The sequence below is a fragment of the Liolophura sinensis genome, chromosome 8, assembly GCF_032854445.1.
Source record: "Liolophura sinensis isolate JHLJ2023 chromosome 8, CUHK_Ljap_v2, whole genome shotgun sequence".
NCBI classification, from domain to species: Eukaryota; Metazoa; Mollusca; class Polyplacophora; order Chitonida; family Chitonidae; genus Liolophura; species Liolophura sinensis.
This window is the reverse complement of record NC_088302.1, coordinates 32,143,332-32,159,556: the sequence shown is the minus strand read 5'-3', so window position 1 is coordinate 32,159,556 and position 16,225 is coordinate 32,143,332. Positions and strand designations below refer to the sequence as shown.

At 39.8% G+C, this 16,225-nt stretch overlaps 1 protein-coding gene across 1 annotated transcript in view; it reads left to right on the top strand.

Annotated features, from left to right (window-relative positions):
- The first annotated feature begins 162 nt into the window (after nucleotides 1-162).
- LOC135472235 (leucine--tRNA ligase, cytoplasmic-like) overlaps nucleotides 163-16,225 on the top strand; it is a 33,436-nt gene continuing 17,373 nt past the window's right edge. The window contains exons 1-14 of the mRNA XM_064751635.1: nucleotides 163-418; nucleotides 1,879-2,011; nucleotides 4,255-4,342; nucleotides 4,905-4,985; nucleotides 5,936-6,070; nucleotides 6,308-6,469; nucleotides 6,818-6,930; nucleotides 9,334-9,397; nucleotides 10,195-10,488; nucleotides 11,909-11,996; nucleotides 12,414-12,490; nucleotides 12,946-12,999; nucleotides 13,418-13,558; nucleotides 14,004-14,081. Coding sequence (XP_064607705.1) covers nucleotides 1,887-2,011; nucleotides 4,255-4,342; nucleotides 4,905-4,985; nucleotides 5,936-6,070; nucleotides 6,308-6,469; nucleotides 6,818-6,930; nucleotides 9,334-9,397; nucleotides 10,195-10,488; nucleotides 11,909-11,996; nucleotides 12,414-12,490; nucleotides 12,946-12,999; nucleotides 13,418-13,558; nucleotides 14,004-14,081 — 1,500 coding nt within the window. The 5' untranslated portion in view covers nucleotides 163-418; nucleotides 1,879-1,886. The remainder of the gene's footprint in view (nucleotides 419-1,878; nucleotides 2,012-4,254; nucleotides 4,343-4,904; nucleotides 4,986-5,935; nucleotides 6,071-6,307; nucleotides 6,470-6,817; nucleotides 6,931-9,333; nucleotides 9,398-10,194; nucleotides 10,489-11,908; nucleotides 11,997-12,413; nucleotides 12,491-12,945; nucleotides 13,000-13,417; nucleotides 13,559-14,003; nucleotides 14,082-16,225) is intronic.

The following is a 16,225-nucleotide window of genomic DNA, read 5'->3' as shown; positions in this document are numbered from 1 at the left end:
TCATCTTTGCCTAGCTCCCAAAAGATTTGCTAGCAGACAGCATTAGGTGTAGAATCTGTGCAGAGTTGTTTGTTTACTATGTTGCACCAATACAACACCTCTGGAAGGAGAGCAAACGGAAAGTAATGTGAGCATGCGCTCTAAGAGCTGTTGCCACATGGAGGACGACGACGCCAGATGGCTGGGCCACTCAGAGTTTTATGTCCATTGGTTGCATCAGCACGTCGTCTGCTGGAGTAATTATTAAGCCAGTTGTTTACATAATCAGCATATGTGGATATAAGAAGTAGCAATCTTAGCACACTTGCACAACTTTGTGGTGGACCAGCCAGCCGACCGACCACACCCGTTCAAAAGTGTTCAACAGTTCAAGGCAACGACTTCCACAACACTGTGTACCTGTACAACAACGACACCGGTAAATCACTGCCTGTACTTTGTCAACAGTCCAAGGCGGCTTGGCGCGGGTAGGATGGGGTATGAGCCTTACGCGACAGATGCCCAGAGATCAAACAATTCATAGTAGCTTATCCAACTTACCTGGTCTAGCCCCTAAGTAGGTGGCTACTTCAACTCCTCTCTTTATATTTGGCTGGTGGAGTATCGTAGCCCCAGGGGGAGTCCTTTCTTTACAGTGGCTGCAGTCCAAAACTGGTGTTAACTTTGGCTCTTACCTCTCAGCTTACATGCAAGCGCAACATCTCGCATATATTCCACTTGGTAAGGACACACAAGACCCAAATTCACCTCACAGTCATCACTAAAGCAGCAGCCATTTTGTCTTTGCCACAGCTATGAGTCTTGAGAAAGCTATAGATGGTGTATGCATGTAAAACCTGAAAAGACGAACCTAATGGCCGCCTTGTATTGAAATGGTCTGTTGTGTCATGAATATGAGGCTGGTGTGCCATTACAGAATGGAATATGCCAGGGATGTTGTGTGTGCGTGCAAGTTTACAGATAAGAGCCAAAGTTGACACCACTTTTGGATTGCAGCCATTGTTTAGAAAGGACTTATCGGGCATGGCGTGAACCCCACCAATGTCAGACTCATTGGCGGCCATGTTGTCCTCCAGTGGACTCCCACATTGGCCAGTGGGGAGCAAATAGAATGTATCTCCAATGAATTAGACGTTCTAGGCTAACAATATAGCTCTGGTTGTCTGAATTCGCTTGTTTCGCTTGACTAAGTTTGCTTGTTTATATTTATTCTGGCCCTCACATATATCATGGCTAGTTCCCTTTCACCCCAGTAGGAATCTTCATAAAGTGTCAGAACAAAGTTGATTACTAACCTACCCGGCCTGTCCAGTTACTTCTTTACAATGCTCTGGGTGCTAGAACACCAGACTGATAAAATCACTTGCTGTTGATCATCCCAAAGATAAATATCCTTCCATATTCCAGCAAGCTCATCCTGTACGCTGATTCCAAATTCCAAAAATGGCCACTGTCTTCTGTCTGTTGTATTTTAAGCATGGTGCTTATCCTGGTCGCCAGAACTAGGACCCTAAGCATTGTAAACGAGTAACTGGACAGGTCGGTGAGGTAATTAAGTGTTTTCTGACACTTTACGAAGCTTTCTACTGGGTTGAACGTATGCAAGCGCCAGAACAAATATAAAGAGGCAAACTTAGTCATCCAGGGCTACTAACGATACAAGGTCTAACAGGGGTCCCTTCTTGAAAGACAGGGTGGAGATTTACTGTTTCCACCCGTGTGTCTTATAAACCCGACTGCCATCGTACGAGTGGAAAAGTCTTTGAGCAACAATCAAATAAATAATCAGCAGATATCCATTAAGTGTTCCTCGGGATTAGCCTGCGTTTTTCAGACTTATCAAACATAATATTTATCATTCGTGTCATTATTTTGAAGATTGAGCCATGGAGCGGAAGGGAACTGCAAAGCTGAGCGAACTGTTAGAAATAGAAAGATGTATGCAGGAAAAATGGGAACGAGAGAAGACATTTGAAGAAGATGCTCCTGCACCAAATTCAAAAGAGGCGAAGTAAGTGTCGGTTCGAGATGTATTTCCGTTAACATCATTAATGCGCAGCATGTACATTTCTTAAAATTGTTAAAAGTTGTATTTTTTATTCTTTTGTGTGGTTAGCTGAGATGTTCTTTCATGCCATATATAAATTGAAAAAGAAATTTCAGTTGGTTGGTTGACTGATTCAAATGAAAGTCAATTGCAGTTGAGTGATCATTCTAAAAATATACTTGTATACAAATAGAAAGACATACTGCTTCAGCTTTGTCCAGTTATAAGAAGGAAGTTGTGTACATTTCCAGTTTGTCGCTTGTAAGATTACAGGTCAAAGTGCTCCATGTTTTGAAAAAGTTTGAACTTTGAAATCATCTCATTTGTGTGAAATTTGGAATTCCCCAGCAATTTGTGTAGTTTAAGAAATATTTATGTCATCAAAAATCTTCTACAAAATAAAAAGATGGATTTACAGTCATATTTTTTTTTAAATAAAATTGGCGTTGTCTTACCGAAGCTCTGTGCTTTCTTCATGACTATGAAGTCTTTGGTAAACAGATATTATCTTCATATAACTAACTAGACTTCAGCCTAATATATGAATTTAATGAGTATGGTGTCAAATAACATGTAAATGAATGATTACTGTTTATCTGTAGACAGGAGAAGTACATGGTGACATTTCCCTACCTCTACGTGAATGATTACTGTTTATCTGTAGACAAAAGAAGTACATGGTGACATTTCCCTACCCCTACATGAATGATTACTGTTTATCTGTAGACAAAAGAAGTACATGGTGACATTTCCCTGCCCCTACGTGAATGATTACTGTTTATCTGTAGACAGAAAAAGTACATGGTGACATTTAACAACCCCTACATGAATGATTACTGTTTATCTGTAGACAGGAGAAGTACATGGTGACATTTCCCTACCCCTACGTGAATGATTACTGTTTATCTGTAGACAAAAGAAGTACATGGTGACATTTCCCTACCCCTACGTGAATGATTACTGTTTATCTGTAGACAAAAGAAGTACATGGTGACATTTCCCTACCCCTACGTGAATGATTACTGTTTATCTGTAGACAGGAGAAGTACATGGTGACATTTCCCTACCCCTACATGAATGATTACTGTTTATCTGTAGACAGGAGAAGTACATGGTGACATTTCCCTACCCCTACATGAATGATTACTGTTTATCTGTAGACAGGAGAAGTGCATGGTGGTATTTCCCTACCCCTACATGAATGATTACTGTTTATCTGTAGACAAAAGAAGTACATGGTGACATTTCCCTACCCCTACATGAATGATTACTGTTTATCTGTAGACAGGAGAAGTACATGGTGATATTTCCCTACCCCTACATGAATGATTACTGTTTATCTGTAGACAAAAGAAGTACATGGTGACATTTCCCTACCCCTACATGAATGATTACTGTTCATCTGTAGACAAAAGAAGTACATGGTGACATTTCCCTACCCCTACATGAATGATTACTGTTTATCTGTAGACAAAAGAAGTACATGGTGACATTTCCCTACCCCTACATGAATGATTACTGTTTATCTGTAGACAGGAAAAGTACATGGTGATATTTCCCTACCCCTACATGAATGATTACTGTTTATCTGTAGACAGGAGAAGTACATGGTGACATTTCCCTACCCCTACATGAATGATTACTGTTTATCTGTAGACAAAAGAAGTACATGGTGACATTTCCCTACCCCTACGTGAATGATTACTGTTTATCTGTAGACAGGAGAAGTGCATGGTGATATTTCCCTACCCCTACATGAATGATTACTGTTTATCTGTAGACAGAAGTACATGGTGACATTTCCCTACCCCTACATGAATGATTACTGTTTATCTGTAGACAGGAGAAGTACATGGTGACATTTCCCTACCCCTACATGAATGATTACTGTTTATCTGTAGACAGAAGTACATGGTGACATTTCCCTACCCCTACATGAATGATTACTGTTTATCTGTAGACAGGAGAAGTACATGGTGGCATTTCCCTACCCTACATGAATGATTACTGTTTATCTGTAGACAGGAGAAGTACATGGTGACATTTCCCTACCCCTACATGAATGATTACTGTTTATCTGTAGACAGGAGAAGTACATGGTGACATTTCCCTACCCCTACATGAATGATTACTGTTTATCTGTAGACAGGAGAAGTACATGGTGACATTTCCCTACTCCTGCATGAATGATTACTGTTTATCTGTAGACAGGAGAAGTACATGGTGACATTTCCCTACCCCTACATGAATGGCCGCCTTCACTTGGGACACACTTTTACACTGGCCAAAGCAGAGGTAAGATATCCATGATACTGTCACATGGAAGACTTGATTGCCACATGTCACACCTAGACATGTCACACCTAGACATGACCATCTCAACATGTTAGCTTCTTTCTCAGTTTTGCTGTTAATAAATTGGCCAAAATAATAGCGGGTGAACTGTTGACATACTTGGTAAAGGTATTTTGATTTATTTGATTAGTACTTCTTTGACAGCAATCATGCCTTTGACATCACCACAGCAATTTCCAGATAGACCATAGGGGCCTTAGCAAAATCGTAGTTTGAAGTTGTTTTACACCCGGGCATAAAGCTGACAAGCTTTTTTGCACTTGTATAAGTTAGGCCACCTAACCTACAGCATATTAAGAAATGAAAACCAAGATGCTTAGTCTCATGTTGGTTTGGGTCGTATGTTGGAAAGTCTGCCAGCAAACTGCCGATAGTCGTAAACTTTACAGGAGCCCTGCCCTGTTTCCTTCCAGCATAATTTTGCTACCGTCACGTTAGTGAAACACTCCTGCGTATGGCGTAAAACACCAATCAAATAAAAAATGTAAAAATTTTTTTTCAGTTCGCTGCAGGTTTTCAACGTCTAAGGGGTAAAAGATGCTTGTATCCGTTTGGCCTCCACTGTACAGGCATGCCCATCAAAGTAAGTCATCATATTGGAATTGTTTGTTTTTCCTGTTTTGCCAACCGTTTGAGCGAAGTTCTTGCTTCTACATGAAGTGACCTAATGGTTAGAGTGTAAGCCTCGAAGTTTTGAGACCTGGAACCGAACCTGCGTTTTTAGTGGTGGTAGAACTTTGGTGGCATGGACTCACCCTGCCACAAAGAGGCACCGTGTATGTACACATACCTAATGACTCTGCGTCGTCGTATGACAACTCTTGGTCATCATGTAACTGACAAGTTAACTATGAGGTAAAAGCCCAAGTGTACATAGATACATACATTCTACAAAAAGATCCCGGGGGGGCTCTGTGGCTCAGTTCATTAGCGTGCTAGTGCAGCGTAATGATCCAGGAGCCTCTCACCAATGCGTTCGCTCATGCTGGCTTCCTCTCCGGCTGTAACTGGGAAGGTCTTCCAGCAACCTGCGAATAGTCATGGGTTTCTTGCAGGCTCTGTCCGGTTTCCTCCCACCATAATGCTGGTCGCCGTTGTGTAAGTGAAATATTCTTGAGTACGACGTAAAACACCAATCAAATAAATAAATACACGAAGATCCCTAGCACTTCATGGTTTACGGTTCATTTGCTGTGGGTTCAGTCAAAGCTTTAAGTTTAGATTTAGTGGATTCTTAAGAAAGAGTTCTGAGTGCTTTTCTCCATCCTCAAATTCTACTATTTTACTACTAGTACATTACACAAAATTTCCCATCAATTTAACCTCTTGACTGACTGAGGTAACAGTTATTTAGCCAGCCATTCTTGGACCCATTGAAAACGACAAATTTTTAGGTACGGTATTGTCACTGCAAAATTCTACCAGATCATGACTGATCATAATCATTTGATAAAACGTGCGCAACACTTTTGAGTCGAACAATTTTGCATTTGTTTGATTACTAATTAACTGTTTCATTTCTGTCATCTGCAGGCATGTGCTGACAAATTGAAACGAGAAATGGAGGATTATGGGTATCCTCCTGTATTCCCTGCTGAGGAGGATCAGACAGAAGAGAGTAAAGATGACAAAGAACCTGTCATCAAAGACAAGTCAAAAGGAAAGAAGGTAAATCCAGAGCTCTTGTGTTAGAGTATGCCTGTTACACAGATGTGTATCCCCTGTTGCACAAAATTGTATCCCCCATTCCACAAAAGTGTATCCCCCTGTTCGACAAAAGTGTATCTGTCTGTTTCATGAAAACGCATCTCCCTGTTCCTCAAAAGTCTATCCCCTGGTTCCACAAAAGTGTATCTGCATGTCCCTCGTGTATTAGTCCTTCAGCTCTTAGCTTTCTAATTTCAGACAAAACTGAAGGCCAAGACAGGTGGTCTGAAGTACCAGTGGCAGATCATGGCGTCTCTTGGCTTGGGTGATGAAGAGATAAAAAAGTTCGCAAACCATGAATACTGGCTCCAGTACTTTCCCCCTCATTGTAAAGCAGATTTACAGAAGATGGGACTGAAGGTAAGATAATCAGAAATTAGGAGTACTTCCATCATCATTGCAACCTTGGACAGGAATTTGTAGTTCCCCATGCTCTCCCTGTGTGAGGGAGAGTACATATCTGTATGTGACACATATGGAAGATTATCAGTAACTTGCCCAAAGTCTGTGGTTTATTCCTAGCCACTGTGGTTTTCTTCACCCATAAAACTGACCACCATTATGTAAGTGAAGACTTCATTAATTTGACACTGAACAATCAAATAAATAATAAATACAGTGCTAACTATGTTTTAATCAAGAGTTTATAGCTGATATTGGCTCACATTCCTTGCTTACAAACTTACCTACAAAATATCTCAATCACAGGTGGATTGGAGACGAACATTTATCACCACTGACTACAACCCGTACTACGACAGCTTTGTCAGATGGCAGTACCTGCGCCTTAAAGAAAGGGGTAAAGTCAAGTTTGGCAAAAGGTACAGCATATACGCTTTTCAGCTTATGTGTTCTGTAGTCTTGGTTCATATGAGACTTAAAAGATGTGACAAGGGTACTATGAAATGAAGATTATGGTCTTTAAGGAATGTAAAGATATGCCATGAAAGTTTCATTTTTGAGGCATGTTTTATATTTCTTAATAATCCCTCTATTTTATTGATATTTCCCATCAGTGGTCAGAAATATTAAAAAAAGGATGTCAACTAGGAACATACTTGAAACCCCGGACCGGCTTAGCCCTTAATTTGGGCTCTCCTGATAACAAAGCTGTTTTGACAGCTATTATACTCCATATGATCAAGCGATTTTCATAAGACTAAGTCATAAATTGCATGTGCTTGAAAAGCCAAGCTCAGAACAGGTAGGTTAGTTCTGTGGTTAGTACATCGTTATGCAGTAAAGAAACGTTTACAAATTTTAAACTTCCTAGAGCAAAACATTTTAATTTTAGCTGTGTTTGAATTTACCGCACCATCACAATAACTACAGGCACTCACTAATACTGAGAGCAAGTGGGTAGATCAGAGGAGTCTCCAGCGAGGCGCTCACAGCGAGTGCTATCAGCATGTGAGCTGGAGTACAGGCCTGACTAGGCCTACGTGTATAAAGCCAGCCTGTCTCAACAGCTTATTAACATGAAATCAGAATGTCCTTTTTCAGTATACACCCTTGTTGAAAAAGTAAAAAAAAAAAAAAACACTCACCAAGCCATTTTTTTCTGGCCGGTTTTCTACAAACTATACTATCTGATATTTAATGTAGATGGTTGTATGGCATTATTTACAAGGAAACATTCAAGACCTTACCACGTTAGGCATATATACGCAGAATTGTCTTGAATTTGCCCACCTCTTCTCAAGAGTGTACGACTTAAGACAACAGTCCGGGCAAGGCATTGTGGTATACATTTTCTGAAAATACGTCTAAATTTATTAAGAAGGAATGGTATGACTTTAAAGTCCCATCTCTTGCTGGCTAGACTCTGGCTTTCAGTCGGGATGTTTGATGAGCCTGTTGATGGCATGATATACTGCGCTCTGTTTTCTCCATACATAAATCAAACTATAGTCACACCTGTGAAGTAGTCTTAAATGTGTAAAAACATTGATGAAAAATAAAATGAATAGCAAAAATACAGGATCCTTCAGCCATTTCTGTTTAATGTGACGTACACAAAAGTTGCTCTCTTTGTTTATGGGGCAGTGATGACAAAAAGCAGTTGACTATGCGCCTATGTGGCCAAACTTCCACTAATTCATTGTATTATATGACCTGCATATCTGTACATGTACATCATAAATGATCAATTTTGCTAGTAACTTGTCCAAGCTCACTGAGTTACCCCAGGCTCTCTAGTTTCCTCCACCCATGAAGTGACTGTCATGTTAAAAAAAGTCTTCTGTGACTTCAGACAACAATCAGGGTCCTCCGTGGCTCAGTTGGTTAGCGCGCTAGCGCAGCGTAATGACCCTGGGGCCTTTCACCAATGCAGTCACTGTGAGTTCAAGTCCAGCTCATGCTGACTTTGTCTCTGCCCATAGGTGAGAAGGTCTGCTAGCAACCTGCGGATGGTGGTGGGTTTCCACCGGGCTGTGCCCGGTTTCCTCCCGCCATAATGCTGGCCGCATTAAATAAATAAATAAATCAAACAACAATCAAATGAATATATTTAAGATTTGAGAGCTTATTTTTTAATTGGAACACCAAGCAAAAATTGGGTTATGACAGATTTCTCCGATTTTGAACTGAAGGATGGATCATAAACCATGAATTGATGACTTAAGCTTTCACTAAAATTAATCAGTCTTTAATGTTGTCAATTGGTTATGCACATTCCTCAAGTGACAGTGTATTTCCTCACACTAGACACTTGGTAGCCTGTGCTACAGAAACTTTCTCATGTTACCACTCTGTTGGGCCGACATAGTGGCTTGATGGAGGATAAATGTGAGAACAAGGGGTAAACCAGTTTTGGGTTTTTCTTCAAAATGACTTGTTATATTGAACTAAAACCTGATGTGTTGCTTCACCATGACAAATTACAGATGATATTCAAGTTTTGCTCTATTTTGTTCATTTTCAATGAAATTATGGTCCTTCTGAACCATTATGGACATTGACTGCTGTTAGTTTGATGGCTTAAACTGGTAAGGACAGTCATATGTATTGTGAAAGCAATACTTGCAGAAAGTTTGTGTTATACCTGTAAACAGGACTCGTGTAAATTCTATTTCTTGTCATGTTGGAGAAAAAAAGGTTTTTGGTGTAAACAGGAATGTTCTTACATGTATGTTGTAGTTTGCAAGGACTTTTTCATTGAACCCATATGCCTTATCAGATACAGTTTACATCTGTAACATTTTTTCTTCTGTTTTTCTCAGATACACAATATTTTCTCCAAAAGATGACCAGCCATGTATGGACCACGACAGAAGTGCAGGCGAAGTAAGTCCTTATGATATTGTTCCTGAAATTGGTTTTTAACATAAAAGCTAATTTCATGATTTCATTATTATCATGAAGGGCTAAGAAAGCTCCTAGCATTTAAATAAAAAATTTTAATGCGAGTCACAAATTCAGTGCAGTAAACTGACTTAAGACTGACTGAAGTCTAAGACTGCTTCGTGGTCATTGGGCCAGGCCCCTGGATTACGAAACTGACTTTATGGGCTTAACACAGGTGTAGCCTCGACTTCAGAATTGATTGCTATATTAAACGTGTGATTCACTGTTGACACACAAACAGCAAGGTGCTAAATGAAAATTAGTGCTTAAGGTAAAGAACCAAGACCCAAATGTTGGGTCTATTATTTCTTTTCACAACTTTGTCAGTAATATTCTTTTTTTTATGCTGTCTCTAGCATTTTCTCCATCAAGCCACCCTAAACACCTGTGCAATTGCCCGGTACATTTGGAGCTAATAATCCTAATCAAATTAGTAAACGGGGCCTCCGTGGTTCAGTTGGCTAGCGCAGCGTAATGACTTAAGAGTCTCTCACCAATGCGGTCGCTGTCATGCTGGCTTTCTCTCTGGATGTGTGTGGGGAGGTCTGTCTTCAACCTGCGGATGGTCGTGGGTTTCCCACCGGTTTCCTCCTCCCATAATGCTGGCTGGCCTCGTAGAGGTGAAATATTCTTGAGTACGGCGTAAAACACCAATCAAATAAATAAATAAATCAAATTAGTAAACCAATAACCAAATCAGTGTTACCGCTGTTATCTGTGTGGTTGTCTCCTCACAGAATGTAGGCCCACAGGAGTACACTCTGATCAAGATGAAGGTTGTCAAGCCCTACCCCAAGGCCCTGAGCCCTGTGGAGGGTAAGGATGTCTACCTTGTGGCTGCTACCCTCCGCCCCGAGACCATGTACGGACAGACCAACTGCTGGGTGCACCCCACCATGAAATACATCGCTTATGAGCTGGTGGGTGGGGAGGTGTTCATCAGCACCAGGAGAGCTGCGCGTAACATGAGTTACCAGGGTTTCACCAAGGAGAATGGCAAAATTGATATCCTACTGGATCTTGTTGGACAGGTGAGTTTTCCTTGTTTTTTTTTGTTTGTTTTTTTTCTTGGTATGAAAGTTTAGATGCTGTTGTCTCCATGCAACCTGATTCCCTCCCTTTATAAAACTCACTGTACACAATTGAACCAGACAAAAACTGCTTCATTTGCTATCACAAGCTCGACAAAATAAAGGACCATAAAACATGCCCAAGAACAACAGCAGTGCCATTTCCTCTCACAAGATTCTTCGTATTTCGTCAGCAGTTATCAAATAAATAAAGGGGCCTTCATGGCTGAGGTGGTCAGCTTGGCACAATGACCCAGAAACCTCTTACCAGTGCGGTCACTGTGAGCTCAGGTCCAGCTCATGCTAGCTTCCTCTCCGGCCATATGCGGGGAAGGTCTGGCAGCAACCTGCGGATAGTCGTGGGTTTCACCTCGGTTTCCTCCTCTCATAATGCTGGTCGGCGTCATAGAGGTGAAATATTCTTAACACCAATCAAATATATAAATCAATCAAGCAAGCATTTAAATAAATGATGGTGGTAGAGGTAGATTTTAGACATCAGTTTTCCAAACCGCCCATTTCAGTTAAGTTTCTGGAGAGAATGTTGTCGGTACTGCAGGCCTCCGGCCTTTGACCAATGAGGTCCCAAATCTAGATATTAATATCTGAAAGTTTGTTAGTTACTTGGCGAAAGGAGATTGGTTTTTTATAGCTCAGTACAGTTAACTACATGTGACTGCCATTGCATGACCAGTATACTGTACAATGTTATGTAAACTCTCAATAAAATGTATGAACTTGAAGAAATTTTAAGGGTGCTGTCCTCCTCCCAAGCAAAAGGGCAGTTTTGAGTTAGAACTCTTTTATTGGTTAAAAGAAAAAAATTAAATAAAAAAATCCTACTGTATCATATGTCGTGTCAAAATTTTATGCAACTATTTCTTATCACATTTACTATGAGCATGTGAAAAAGGTTTTGCAAAAAGTGATTTAGGGTAAACAAATGATGCAGAAAAGTGAGGAGGTGAATGTTAGTGAACTTGAGAAGTTTCTAAAGGAAAGAGATGTTATTTGTGTGCCTGGAAGATGGTAAGACAGGGAACCTTTGCTGACATTTACCTGTAGCCTCACATTTTCCAAAAGTCACATGATATAGTAGGACTGTTTTAACTGCCTTCAGCAACAAAAAAGTTTGAACTTGAAACTCTCTTATTCCATTCATCAATTTCGTATATTTCTCAATAGTGAAAAATTATTTTAAAAATTCATGGATCTGGCTTCCGATCATGATCATTGTCAAAATTTACGAAATTGGCCCCAATGCCAGCGTGGACATAATTTCATCCAAATTTGTCTGTAACCTTTTCCAACAATTTGATGACAGATGTGAAGACGTGTGGAGAGAATTGATGTACGTGTATTTGTAACAATTTATTTTTAGGACATCCTTGGAGTGGCCCTGTCTGCCCCTCTGACCTCGTACAAGGTCATCTACACCTTACCCATGTTGACCATTAAGGAGGACAAAGGTGAGTCAGACTTAGCACCTGTTGACAAAGTGTTCTGATCAAAGTCGTCTGTCAAGCAAGTGTGATTTCCCTCGGCCAAATCTATTTTGCATTGAGTCATTTCTGAAATTTTGTTCTCATAAAATTTAAATTTTTCTTAGTTTCGTATAAAAATACTGTTCTTTACAAATTTTAGATATGTTTTAACAACTAAAGAAGAATTGTTTGGTCCCGCAGTAGAACACGTAAATGCTCTTTACCAAATTGTACAAGTTGTTAAGATCTAAAATCACCTTCCCACAAACAAAATTTACATCTAACAGTCAGCTGACAGAAGTGTACATGTCATGTATCTATACCTGAAATGTTTCTGTGAACCATAAAATGGTATATATCTTCTTGCCACGTGTCACTACCTTATTGCATCTTTACTCTCAGGCACGGGCGTGGTCACTAGTGTGCCCTCAGATGCCCCAGATGATTTTGCTGCCCTTAGGGACCTGAAAAAGAAACAGGTGAGAGCTACTTTGTAAATGGCCACAAAGTGAAATGTGCAATGTATTGTACTAATAAATTATGAATATTTAGAAACCGAAAAATATTTTTTTTATTATTAGGTTTGGTTGCCAGTTTCATGGATAACATAACAAATGTGCAAGATGTGTGAATTTAAGGGAACTAAAAGTATTTGTCAATTCAAAGATAATTTTTCATTTAGGTAAGCCAAATACTGGCAGTAGGAAGTGATTTTACTGTATTTTTTGTGGTGAAATAAACCAACAGTGGCAATAAATGAACAACCTTGTTATGATTAAGATTTGTGTGAAAAATAGTGGAACGTTGCTATGGTTACTACAGATATAAGAGGCATAGCCTTGTGGGCTGTTTGTTTTGTTTGTGGCAAGAGTATGTGACACTGTATTGCATTTCTTGTCAACAGGTGTGACCTTTTCCCATTATTCTCTTGCAGCCTTTCAGAGAAAAGTATGGCATCAAAGATGATATGGTGCTTCCTTTTGACCCTGTGAGTTGTAATTATTTGGGGAATATATTTATTTACAGCATAGATTTTAAAGTTATGTTCTGTCTAAATTATGTTGACAACACCAGTACAAAATGCTTAAGCAGTTTGGTGTTTAAAAGCAGGATTTTTTTTTCCTTGTGTGTTGGCAGCCAGAAGCATGGTCTCATTTTAACTTTTTTTGAGGGGTGTGACAACAAAACCTAGATTTTACAGTTACCTGATTATTTCTTTTAATTTCTTAAGTGTTTTGCAAATTTCAATGAATGTTCTTTAAGCAGCATGTTCAGTCCCTTGACACAGTATTAAAGTACTGGTTAACCTGTATCACCACGTAGAAGTAACCCTGTGACCAGGTCACTTTCCTTATTACAGTATAGTCTCTAACAATGTACTATTAAGGCTTGTTCTGTGTTTTTAGATCCCTATCATCGAGGTACCAGAATTTGGGAACCTGTCTGCTGTGACGGCCTGTGAACAGCTCAAGGTTCAGAGTCAGAATGACAAGGACAAGTTACAAGAGGCCAAAGAGAGGGTCTACCTCAAGGGATTCTATGAGGGGGTGAGATCTTCAATTTTTTTTCTTGATAATTTTGAAGGAATGTTATAAGAGAGAAAACCAAAAACAAAAAAAGCAAATCTTCAAGATCAAATTGCAAAAATGTGTTTAAAACTGTTTTTTGTGTAGATGTACCCTAATTCCTGAACCTTTTCGCATATGAAGGAGCAGCTTTCAGTGCAATTTATGCACCTTTTTATTTTGATTTTGTAGACGAAACTACATTGGTTAGGTTTGTCAGCTTCAGGGCTTCACAAAACATGTAACTTTGTTAATCTATACGGACTAATGCCTTCAGATTATACTTGAGTAAACACATTGCAAACATCTGCAAAGGTTGAAGGCTGACAGTAGTAACTGATACTACAGTATGTTTTTTGTTGTTTCCAAGCACTGGAATAATCCACAAATACATTATTAAACAGCTCTGTCATCTGTTACCCTGTAGGTCATGCTCGTGCCAGGTTACAAGGGTCAGAAAGTTCAAGATGTGAAAAAAGTTATACAGAAAAAAATGGTGGATCAGGTCAGTGTGTATGATTATGCAGAATTAGTGTATGCTAAATATCTTACGTCGTACACAGAGTCTTAGCATTAGCATCCAATAAAATGGAAAGCAGTGAGGCAAATGCTAGGGGAGGTATCTATGAAAATGCTGCGTATATTTAGCTCAGATTTTGGATATATGTTAAAGTACAGCTAACATGAAGATGTGTTCCATTGTTTAAGCCTTGCATGTGTGTTAATTAGTCTAAATTACAAAATTCATGACTTTAACTTCTCTCTTTTCTTGGTATTAGAATCCTTGTTATGGTAAATGTTACAGTACCGTGAATCACGTACAGTGTAGCCAAAAATTTCTGGCCATGAAGTTTAGCCGATGTGAGTTGTTAGGAGATGACAGGGTAGAGCGATCAGCCCTTGGCTGTGCAGTAATGCCCAGTGACGGTCTGGCCCTCGCCACATGGGGTAGATTCCCCAGGCATGGGCTGAGAGAAGGGTGATTATACACCCACTAGTCCATTTAGACTCTCTTATTAAAACGTTGTTGGTTGTGCACAACAAGCCATTGACTTGTTCTCAAGGTTGGATCCATTGATCGTCGAAAAAAGAAATAACTTGCAGAAAATTGCCCAATGGTTCCTTCTGCACAGTCTGAGTTGAAGGCGGCATGACACATTAGATATCAGCCAACCCCCACCCTCCCACCCTGTTTTTCCGCATTAAACTTCTTAGGTTGCTCATCCACACCGTACAGGGTCAGCTACGATACTAGACAGTGAAGCTTAAAGATTTCCCAATCAGTCACAAATTTGGTTTTACTCATGAATTAAAGTGAAAAAAGTATCAAGTAACAATTGCAACAAACCTGTATATTTCAAAAATGTTCACGCTAAACAGGCTACCGATGATAGCATTATCTCGTAAAATAGCACACACCTACACATGTTATTTCGTTCCAATCGAAACTCTCCTCCCATTTCAGAAGATTTTATTTTCACTCCTTATCAAATCAGGTACCTTCAACACAGAAAACACATTTCGTTAAAGTTTCCGAAATTAGATATACCACGTGTTCTAACCTTGTTCTCGCATTTTTGTGACAGCCGATTGCCACGCACAGGACTGAGAAAACAGTCATGTGCTAGAAAATATCTGCAGGTAACTGACAGCTTACCGATTTCAACACTGACCAATTATATCCATTTATTTGCATTGACCCGCCCCTTGGAATAGTCACAATGGTGAAATCTCCTGTCGAATCTAGACCAGCAGACGGAGGTCCATTAATTTACTCCGTGAAATGCATGTGGAGTAATTTTTGTGAGACCGCTGTGGACTTCGCTACCAAACCATTTCAGTAAAGCCAAGTAGTCATGTATTTCAGTGGTTTACACAACACACATAAAACCCTTTGATAAAACATCAGTTGGTCGGATCGGGTTTCTGCCGTGATTAACGAGTCTCCTAAACTGTGTTGAAACTTCAAGGGCTATACCCAGAGCTGTGTGAAAGGCTGGAATTAGCCATGATATCAATACAACTCAGCCGCTTATATCTGAATACTCCATACATTATAGTTTGGTACCTGTTTCTCCCAAATTTCCATATAATAAATGCTACTGTTAGATCATCAAGGCCTACCCTGGTAAGGTGTGATCACAAATCCTGATTCGTGAAAGTGTTTTCTTATTCCGACAAGGGCAAACCTGTAAAACTGAACCTAATCGTGGTAAGTTGGAGCAGTGAAGTGTTGTATTTATATTTGTAAATTAGCTTCTAAAACGCGTATGGATGTTCCTTTACTTTAGACTAGACACAAATTCGTCGTTATGGGATGTTTTGAAAGACCTACACGCTTACCAGTGTTGGCCTATTTGTTAGCGTTTCACCGTCTAACCTCAATCTGCCCGTTTTGGCACTACACGACTCACTAGGCACACCGTGCGTGAGATGTGCATTCAAGCAGGAGGTGTGTCACGATTCTACTAGAGCACGTTCGTTGGAGCGTGAACGTGTTTATTGATCTTAGGGTAAGTCACAGGTAAGTACAATCCTGTGAACACACTTTTCAGACCCCACTGCTTCCAAGCTGTGTCCAATTACCAAGAATCACAACTAGACACAAGGAATCATGGGATACACTTTCTACGTGATTTACGATACTTT